At 48.0% G+C, this 9405-nt stretch overlaps 2 protein-coding genes across 2 annotated transcripts in view; one reads left to right on the top strand and one right to left on the bottom strand.

The window, feature by feature from the left end:
• Window positions 1–6: 6 nt before the first annotated feature.
• Window positions 7–2432, top strand: SNRPB (small nuclear ribonucleoprotein polypeptides B and B1). The gene is made up of 6 exons (XM_026862411.1): window positions 7–213; window positions 679–790; window positions 1032–1184; window positions 1585–1723; window positions 1896–2021; window positions 2246–2432. Exons 1-6 carry the CDS (start codon window positions 83–85, stop codon window positions 2281–2283), a joined length of 699 nt encoding a protein of 232 aa, XP_026718212.1. The 5' UTR covers window positions 7–82; the 3' UTR covers window positions 2284–2432.
• Window positions 2433–3260: 828 nt separating this feature from the next.
• The window catches only part of DDX27 (DEAD-box helicase 27), an 11625-nt gene continuing 5480 nt past the window's right edge, over window positions 3261–9405 (bottom strand). Inside the window, exons 4-23 of the mRNA XM_026862349.1 lie at window positions 9349–9405; window positions 9196–9255; window positions 8727–8880; window positions 8314–8360; window positions 8083–8169; window positions 7217–7322; window positions 6960–7133; window positions 6508–6658; window positions 6258–6357; window positions 6007–6148; window positions 5774–5927; window positions 5579–5660; window positions 5326–5503; window positions 5078–5184; window positions 4815–4920; window positions 4617–4711; window positions 4389–4515; window positions 4047–4131; window positions 3774–3848; window positions 3261–3485 (exon numbers count right to left, since the gene is read on the bottom strand). The exon at window positions 9349–9405 is cut by the window's right edge and continues 1 nt beyond it. Of these exons, the coding sequence (XP_026718150.1) occupies window positions 3470–3485; window positions 3774–3848; window positions 4047–4131; window positions 4389–4515; window positions 4617–4711; window positions 4815–4920; window positions 5078–5184; window positions 5326–5503; window positions 5579–5660; window positions 5774–5927; window positions 6007–6148; window positions 6258–6357; window positions 6508–6658; window positions 6960–7133; window positions 7217–7322; window positions 8083–8169; window positions 8314–8360; window positions 8727–8880; window positions 9196–9255; window positions 9349–9405 (2103 nt within the window). The 3' untranslated portion in view covers window positions 3261–3469. The remainder of the gene's footprint in view (window positions 3486–3773; window positions 3849–4046; window positions 4132–4388; window positions 4516–4616; window positions 4712–4814; window positions 4921–5077; window positions 5185–5325; window positions 5504–5578; window positions 5661–5773; window positions 5928–6006; window positions 6149–6257; window positions 6358–6507; window positions 6659–6959; window positions 7134–7216; window positions 7323–8082; window positions 8170–8313; window positions 8361–8726; window positions 8881–9195; window positions 9256–9348) is intronic.

The raw sequence follows: 9405 nt of genomic DNA, 5'->3' as shown, positions 1-9405 counted from the left end.
GGAGGGGAGGGGCACGGCGAGCGGCCCCGCGGTGCCCCGGTGTAACGGCGGTCTCTTGCAGACGGTGGGGAAGAGCAGCAAGATGCTGCAACACATCGACTACCGCATGCGGTGCATCCTGCAGGACGGCCGCGTCTTCATCGGCACCTTCAAGGCCTTCGACAAGCACATGAACCTCATCCTCTGCGACTGCGACGAGTTCCGCAAGATCAAGTGAGCGGCGCGGCGGGAGCGCCGGGACGTGCTCCCCAGCGCTGGCCCCGCTGCGGTGGGAGCCCCGGGGCAGGCCGAGCGGAGAGCCGGCGCAGCCGCTGGGCATTGCCTGCTGCCGGCTTCTGCAGGAATAGGCGTGGGTTTAGTCTCGTTTGTTAACCTGCCAAACTACCAGGGTTCAAGGGGCCCTTCGTTCGAGTTTGTCCCTAATAACCAAAATGCACCTTTACGTGACACCAACATAGTCACTGTAACAGTTAAGTGTTATGGGGAAAACATGGAGATAATACACATCTCGTATTTAGATTCTCTAAGTACCTGGTTTGAGACATATGAAAATGTGGTTTTTACGGTAGGTTCTCCTCTCTGGAGTACCCTAGTCATGTATTCTACGGCAAATTCAGAGCAGCATTGATTTCTTTTTCTCCCCTCTGTCTTGCAATGTTTTTTTTCTCTTCTCACTAGACCTAAAAATTCAAAACAGCCAGAGCGGGAAGAGAAACGAGTCCTTGGTCTTGTGTTGCTGCGAGGAGAAAACCTGGTGTCCATGACAGTTGAAGGACCACCTCCAAAAGATGTAAGGAGAATGAGTGCAGAACTGAGGAGAAGGGGAAGGAATGTCTGATAAACTTGCTTCCTTCAGATTGCCCTGGACTTCCAGATGCTGTTGTGACTAGGTCCAACGAATTTCACTGCAGGGGGTTCTGATCTCTCTGTGGGTTTGGACATTAATTGGACAATGGAGACCTGTGGGCGTCCCTAGGATCTGAGGACTTCTGTTTTGACAAATATTTCTTTTTTGGGGGGTCTCTTTTCAGACTGGAATTGCCCGTGTACCTCTTGCTGGAGCTGCTGGAGGACCTGGAGTTGGGAGAGCTGCAGGGAGGGGAGTACCCGCTGGTGCGCCCATGCCGCAGGCTCCAGCGGGATTAGCTGGCCCTGTCAGAGGAGTGGGAGGACCATCCCAACAGGTGAGATGCTGTGACCCATTGAAGAATTGTCTGGTGTATTCTGGAGTGGCTTTTAATTCTTGGTACCAGCCTGATGCAAGAAATTGGGTGGAGTGGAAGGACTGTGATCTTAGTTTTGGTTACCAGAGAATTTGAGCCTAGCGAGGCTTTTTTGGCACTAGATCCCCCTAGGAAACTCTGTCTTACATGATGGAAAAAGGCATGAGAAGTGCAGCTTCTTGCCCAGAATTCAAATGGTATCCATTGAATTGTATTACAGGTTTGTAGTGTTATTCAGTACATTAAGAGGGGCTGATGTAACTTTCTGAAGGGATAAGAACTTAGATCTTGCCTATTTTTTAGTTATTAACTTAAAGCAGATGACGTGCTGTTTCTCTGCCCCCGTATGTTTTGTTTACAGGTGATGACACCTCAGGGCCGTGGCACGGTCGCAGCAGCTGCGGCAGCAGCCACCGCCAGCATAGCGGGAGCCCCAACCCAGTACACGCCGGGGCGGGGGGGTCCTCCCCCGCCCATGAGCAGAGGGGCACCTCCCCCAGGTAGGAGCCTCTGCGGAGGGGGCAGGGGGAGCTCCTCTCAGGAGGCAGAGCTGTGAGAGAGGTCCTTACCCAGTCTGAGGCAGAGCTGGTGTTACAGAGGATCGTTCCCATGTCCCACTAGCACCTCAACTCTCCAGCTGGATTTACATGCTTGTTTTTTCTCTGGCTTAAGGAATGATGGGACCCCCTCCAGGCATGCGACCCCCGATGGGCCCCCCCATGGGAATGCCCCCCGGCCGAGGTGCTCCGATGGGAATGCCCCCACCAGGCATGAGACCACCCCCCCCCGGAATGAGAGGTGAGCAGAGGTTTTCTTAAATGCTCGGAAGAAGCTGTAATGTACACGGACTGTCAGAAGGGTGACACGTTTCAGTGCCTCCCTAGCTCTGCTAATTGTCAGTGAATGCCTCAGTCCCAAAACCAGGGTCCTAAGGCCACTTGGAGCACAGGGAAAACATCTCTCTGGTGTTTAGCCTTGCTGCTTCTTCCTCTTCAATATTCGACTCTTTCCTTTATTCCCAGGACCGCCTCCACCCGGTATGCGCCCACCAAGGCCGTAAGATACTCTGTAATGTATCTTTGAACCGTGAGAAGACTGATGAAGGGAATATACTGAGCAGTACCACCTGTCAGAACCTTGCTATGCCTATTTTCTATTTACTGCTTATAAAGTTGTGCCCTTTTTAATAAAGTTGGAAAACCCAGGACTTTTGAGTCTCGGCTGTCCTGGCCTGTTTCAGGAGTGCAAGCCATTGTCTTTCACCTACTGCACTTGCGTCACCCCAGAAGAGCAGGTTTGAAGCAAAAAGCTCATTTGTATTGACAGCTCAGAAGTAAACAGTTGCTCTAGGCCACTTAGATCTATATTTAGTCTGAGTTCCTTATAGGAATTGAAGCATATCAATGAAATTTAGCAAGGCTGATGATGAGAAAAAAAAATTGGTGGGATGGTGGAGGTGGTAAAAATTCAAAGAAAGAGTTTAACGTTTCGATGAAATTAAGTATGGGTTACTGATCAGACTTCTCCCTGCTTCAGTCCCAGCAGCAGAGGTACAGTGGTGCCTGTCTTAGGAACAGACATCTCTGACTCTCCGCACTGAGCTGCAGCTTATGAGCCTGCAGCACGGTTACAGGTGGGGCTGCTCTGCTTCTAGTGAAGAACCAGCCCGAGCACCTTCCCCTCTGGCCCTGGCTTACGGCTGCTCTTTGCCTTTAGGAAGAGGCCCTCTGCCCACCACTCACCTTTCTTCAGGTACTGGCCTCCTGGAGACTTGTTTTAATTCCTGTGACTGTCACCTCTGAAGCCATTTTTGTGACAGTCAGTCTGAAAAACTTTTTTTCCCTATTTTAGAAATAGGCTCTGAACCATAGAAATCCTTTTCAGCCATATTAATTAATCGAGATCACAGAAGTGTATGAACAAAGCAGGAAGTGTTTGCCAGTTTTTGCTCTAAAGATGACTTACATGAACTGCCTGATAGAAAGATGTAACATATTCCAGCTCTCAGTTCTAGCTAGTCTATAAAACAGAGCAAACTTTTGAGAAAAATAAATCAATCCTTTATTGCATGGGATGCTAAAGAGATTTTCACATAGTCTTCAACCAGGTATTATCAAACATCTCAAAGCTATTCCATAACTTGGGAGAAAAACTTTAGATTTTACTGAAGTTATCTCCCAGTACAAAGAAATCCAGGCCCTGAAGCAAGCGTGTGAAATTACCCATCTCATCATTACCAACAGTTCTCACTTTCTCTTGTACCTGAAAGAGAAGGCATTTGAGAGTTGAGATGGTGCAGTGTTACTTCAGTGATAGGTAAGGAACAGCACTGAGCATTTTCTAGGCAATGCTCTCCCAGCAGAAGCCCAGGAATGTCCTATTAAAGGCAGTATCCTCGATTGCCTGCAGCATCAGAACTGCACTAGGAGTGTAAGCTACTGCAGAACTAACTCACTTTTTAGTAAGGACCTTTAAACAATCACAAGAGGGGGAAAGAAAAAGCAGGAACAGAAAAAAAGTCTTGGAATAAGAAGGTAAAAGGATCTATACCTGGACTTGGATTTGAAGTTTCCTCCTTTCTTATGCTGGGCCATACCCAAACGTTTTCGATCTTCAAAGGATGGGCTTTTTAAGAGAGGGGAGGGGTAAGATAAAACCCACTGTATTACATCAATAGCACAGGTACTTCTTGCAAGCATCCCTTCTCTGCTCTGCTCACCTTTTCCCCCAATATCAGTCAAAGTATCCCTGGGAAAGTCCAGAGATGCAGAAAAAAATCCCACCCAGTAAAGTCTGGACTAATGTACTACTATGAAGACATACCCGGCACGGTACTGCTTCAGAGCCTTCCTGCTTGTGTTGGTAAGCTCTTCGTCAAACACAGATGATTTTTTCTTCCGCTTGGGGCCTAACACAGAGACAACAGAACATCAGCAGTAAAGCGACGGCCACATCATCTTGTTCACTAGAGACCAGCAGCCTTGACCACAAGCTAGCCTAACCCTCAGGAGAAGCAGTGACTCCTCTGCAAACACACACCCGGCCAGCACCAGTGGCCATTCCTTCAAAGATCAGTGCCTCCCTCTAGACAAATTAGTTCAGTTTACTGATTTCTAACAAAGTAAGTGACATAAGGTAAGTCAGCTGTAAAACAAAAGTCTCCACCTGCTGGCACTGCTGCTGGTTCCTCTTCTGGCAAGACTCTGGCTCGCTTTGCTCGGCGATTCCTCTTTGCCAGCCGCTCAGCATACATTTGAGATTTCAGGATTTCAAACTGTGACCTCTCCTCTGGCTGAAAGGTGTTAAAATGCAGGTTTACAGTGATGCGAGGCTTTGCTAAGGGAAAGCTAGGATACTCCACCTAGGGTCCCACTTGTCCATAAATATACTCACTGTCATTTGGACTTTCTTCTGTCTGTCCTGCATAAATTTCTTCCTTTTCTTTTTGCCTCGTAATGCTAGGTCAAACTCCTGCAGGGCTTTAGCCACTGGAGAGATCAAGAAAAATATAGAATAAAGAACCCCTTAAAGTGCAGAGCACGGTCCAGTTGCAGCTATGGAATTTAACATGGCAGCAGTGTCATGACTCACATTTCTCTTTCTTCCTCTCCTCACGGGTCTGGAACCAGCTCCGCTCCAAACTCTCACCCACAGTTTCCTGTTTTCCTGTCTCCAGCTGCTTCTTTGCCCTATTGATCTGAGTTAGTAAGAAGTGAGCTCATGGTGGCTAAAAAAATTTCTCTTCCCTTTCTAAAGTAGGCAGGTTAAGTACATCAGGGTAGCCTTATGCACTGTATCTACTCCAGATGCTAAGAAAATTAAGATTAAAAAAAAATCCCTAGAAAAATGCTTACCTGGGCCTCTGATTGCTGCATCTCACGTTCCTCACGCTCCAAACACAGAACTGCATACACATCTTTCTCTAGATTCTCAATCTTAGCTCGAAATTTTAGTATGACATCTGAAAATGATACAACACGCACATCAGAAGCAGCTCTCGGGTAAAGTCCATCTTGTTTCTCAGCACCTCTTTTAGTGTCGCTCTGTACTAATATATTCCCTGTGCACTGGTCTCCTGCTTTTACCTTGGTGAAGTGCATACCTTGGGGGAGAATTCTGGCTTTCACTGCTGTTTTAGCACTCTTCACAATATCCTTCAGCATCTTGCGCTCTTCCTCACCCACAAGTGAAACTGAACGACCAGCCCTGCCCGCTCTTGCTGTCCGACCCACTCGATGGACGTAGTGTTTGGTGGTGTTGGGCATGGTAAAATTGATTACCTACCACAGAAACAGTGTTAGTAGCAAAACAACATTAAGGGACTTACCAAAAAGCTCAGCACTTAACATACTCACTGTTTTAACACCTTCAATATCGAGTCCACGTGCAGCCACGTCTGTAGCTACCAAAATATCAATTTGCTCGTCCTTAAAGCGCCTGAGCAGAGACAGCAAACGCGTTTGCAATGAGCAGAGCAATCCACTTCTGCCCCAAAACTTCCAACTCCTAACATGTCTCCTGCCCGTGATCGCCAGCTCAGGCGGCCGTACCTGAGCGCTTCCAGCCGCTGTGCCTGGGAGAGGTTCCCGTGCAGCTCCCCGACACGCAGGCCCATCAGCCCGAGCAGTATGTGCATACGGTGAGCTTGCTTCTTGGTCTGGGTGAAAAGCATCACGTGATCTGTGAACGTTCGTGTCAGTAGAGCTGAAAGAAAGCCCAGTCCTCTCAGGAGCCTGCTTCATAGTCACCTACCAATTCCAGCTTTTCTTTGCCCATCACTAACCAGATACAATGGCCTCACGGTCCCCCTCTCGGTTGGGTCTGATCCGGATAAATTCCTGCCGCAGGAAAGGGGCAACATCCGTGTTACTGTTCACAAAAATTCGGACGGGATTTTTCAGGGAAACAGAAGCCAAATCTTTCACCTACCAAAGCAGGTTAAGAAAAAAAAAGTCCACATCATTTATGGTAAAAGGCTAGACAAACTTCTATTCAACTTTCTGCCTCAATATGCTTCTCAGCAGCCTGTCTTACCTCCTCTGTCATTGTGGCAGAGAAAAGCATTGTCTGACGGTGGTTGGAGCACAACTTGATTATTTCCTTCATCTGCTCCTCAAAGTATTCATCCAGCATCCTACACAGGAGAAAAACAGTGAGGAAAGGCAGCTTCATCTGGTTCTAGCTAAGAAACATAAGGCAGGGCAACAAAGACTGCCTTACAGCCTGGGAAAAGGAAAGCAGAAAACTACCATCTCATTTTCCACTGCTGTCCTGCTTAGCCTACCTGTCTGCTTCATCCAGAATCAGCACCTCAACACTGCTCAGGTGGAAGGAAGGGCAATTGTGGAGATGATCAATGAGTCGTCCAGGAGTGGCGATAAGAACGTCTGGCCCAGAGCGCAGAGCTGCTTCCTGAGTCTTCACATCGAGGCCACCTGGAGGAGAGTGAACAGGGACTGCTGACTCCCTGAGCAGGCTGCAGCAGAGTACACAGACCCAAATGGCCTGAGGAACGGGAAACAACTCAGATTAATTCTACGTTCACAATTAGAAGAGACCGTACGTCTTCTTTCTCAGAAACCAACAAAGTACAGCACATATCAGAAAGGGCATGTTAACCCACAGCACAGCTGTGAGCAGCACACCTGCGATAACCACACAGCCTCCAGTTCTATAGCACAGAATTCCCAGTTCTGTATTGCAGATTACAGTTCACATAAGCAACTTCATACTCACCTACAGCAAGGCAAGTTGTAACACTGCTGAACTGTGCCAGCTGTTTTGTGACAGAGTGCACCTGAATACCCAGTTCTCGTGTTGGCACTAGAACCAACACCCGTGTTATTGGAGCCTGACGAGGTTTGTAAATCAGGCGCTCAAGGACAGGCAAGATGAAGGCAGCTGTTTTACCTGAAGAAGAATATTAAGAATAATTACCAATTATTGTGAATAGCTAATTCTCCATGTTTCCTGTGCCCTGCTCAATTCCCTACCTGTCCCAGTAGCAGCGCAGGCACAAATATCCTTCCCCAGAAGACCCACTGGGATACAAGCCTTCTGAATTGGGGTTGGTTGCTTGAAGCCAAGAGCTGTGATCGCCTACAAAGGAGATACAGAACAATTAAACTGTCTCTGTTGAGGCCACAGCTGCGGTACCATGTCCAGTGCTGGGCTCATCAGTGCAAGAGAGACACAATGTCCAGCAAGAGCCACAAAGATTCAGAAGGGACTGGAGCACATCACATATGAGGAAAGGCTGACAGAGCCGGGACTGCTCAGCCTGGAGAAGGCTCGGGGAGGGAACTCGTCACTGTACACAAATACCTGCAGGCAGGGTGAAAAGAGGACAGAGCCAGGCTCTTTTCAGCCCTGGGACAGGACCAGGGGCAATGGGCTCAGAGTGGAACACAGGAGGCTCCCTCTAAGCACCAGGAAACACTTTCACTGTGAAGGTGACTGAGCAGTGGAACAGGTTGCCCAGAGAGGCTGCAGAGTCTCCATCCCTGGAGATATTCAAAATCTGTCTGGATGTGCCCCTGGGCAACTGGCTCAAGGTGGCCCGGCCTGAGCAGGGGGGTCGGACAAGAGGACTTCCGGAGGTCCCTTCCACCCTCACCCGTTCTGTGATTCTGTAACAAGTCTCACCCAAGATAGTGTTGACACATTGCAAATCAAAGAATGGTTTCCATTATGTGGGAATAATAGCTCCTAAAGGACTATCATACTAGCTCCCACATAATTTCCTTTTCAGAAGGATTTCAAAGAGAAGAGGAATTTGACAGTTCTGATTGCTGGCAGGGAGGTGGTACAACATTATTTAGAGTAACATATTTATATAATAACTAAACTAGGTAAATACCTTTAGCAAAGGTCGTGAAAGATTCATGTCTTGGAATGACAAGTTATCGTCATATTGAGAGGCATCTTCAAAAAAGCTCTCTGCTTCCTAGAAATAGCAATAACAGCAAAACTGGAACATCATGTTATCAAAGCCTCTGAGATATTTTTTGAGCTACAGTTTGTTAACCAAAGTTAAATTTCTCCAGAAGAAATATTGGAGAATGATCTAGTGTCACTGTCCAAAACTTACCATTTCTCCCTTTTTTGATCTCCTCCGTTCCTTCACTTTGACTGTATCTGCAGAGAAATGTGACAGGAATTAACAAGCACAGCTAAACTCCTAACAAGATACAGTGACTACCTTCATCTCATACTTTTTGCCCTGAATGTGCTATTGAGGGAGAAGCCTCAGAAACGAGTACAGGCTTGTAATGGAATAAAATGCCAAGCAAATATCCTTCCTCAGGGACATGTTCAATTAAAGTACTACGGCTACATTCAAAGTACAACTGACCAAAATTGGAAGGAATGTCTCAGAAGGCAGACAACAAAAAACAAGAGGTTATTGCCCACTCCTAGCAATGTTTCACTACAGACTCCTCCAGTGAGTCAACAGCCTGTCAGACTTTTGCTCCTGCCCACCTCTCTACATATGGCTAATACCTGCTTCTGTGAAGATGGTTTCATCATCCAATGAATACTGAGACTCCACATCTTCTTCGTCCCTACTGACATCCTCACACTCTCTCTTTTTGGTTTGATTATCCTCAGTCTCTGCATCTTCACCTCTCCCTTTTACTTGTTTAGCTTCTCTTTCCTAGAAAAAGATTTTTTAACAGTTTTAAGAATAAGGGATAGAAAAGAAACTTCAATCCTTTGTGAGCTTTCGTTTGTTGAGATTATGTGCCCATTCACAGATCCACGGTTTGGCGTAACCTTAAGCACTACCAATTCTGCATCCTCATCTGTTCAGCAATGCATCGGGGTGGCTGCAAACCCGGCGAGGTGAAGCGCTGCAGCCTGAGCAGCGCCTCAGGATGCGTTCGGAGTCTGCACCTCGGGAGGGAATGTGGAAGGCCAAAAGGCCAAACCATTGCCGGTCTTTTCAGTAAAGAGAGAGAAAGGCCCTGACCTGGAGCTTCCTCTTCTGTCTCACTTTCTCGATCTTCTCATCCAGCGTCGTAGCTGCTCTCTAGGCACGGAATCGCAGAAGAGGAGCTGTCAGCGGAGCGCGGGGCGCCGCGGCCGCAGGCCCTGCAGCCCCACTCCCGGCCCCTGGCCTCACCTTGCCGCGGAGCTGGCGCAGAGCCGCCGCCCAGGCACCTTCCCCGCCGGCCTCCGC

This window comes from Athene cunicularia (genome assembly GCF_003259725.1).
Source record: "Athene cunicularia isolate RWA chromosome 20 unlocalized genomic scaffold, athCun1 chr20_part2, whole genome shotgun sequence".
In the NCBI taxonomy this organism is placed as follows: domain Eukaryota; kingdom Metazoa; phylum Chordata; class Aves; order Strigiformes; family Strigidae; genus Athene; species Athene cunicularia.
This window is presented reverse-complemented; position numbering and strand designations above follow the sequence as displayed.

Coding starts and splice junctions, on each gene's coding strand:
- SNRPB (XM_026862411.1), top strand. CDS start 83: ATGCTGCAACACATCGACTACCGCATGCGGTGCATCCTGCAGGACGGC. Junction 214..678: donor GACGAGTTCCGCAAGATCAA/GTGAGCGGCGCG, acceptor TCTTCTCACTAG/ACCTAAAAATTCAAAACAGC. Junction 1,185..1,584: donor TGGGAGGACCATCCCAACAG/GTGAGATGCTGT, acceptor TTTTGTTTACAG/GTGATGACACCTCAGGGCCG.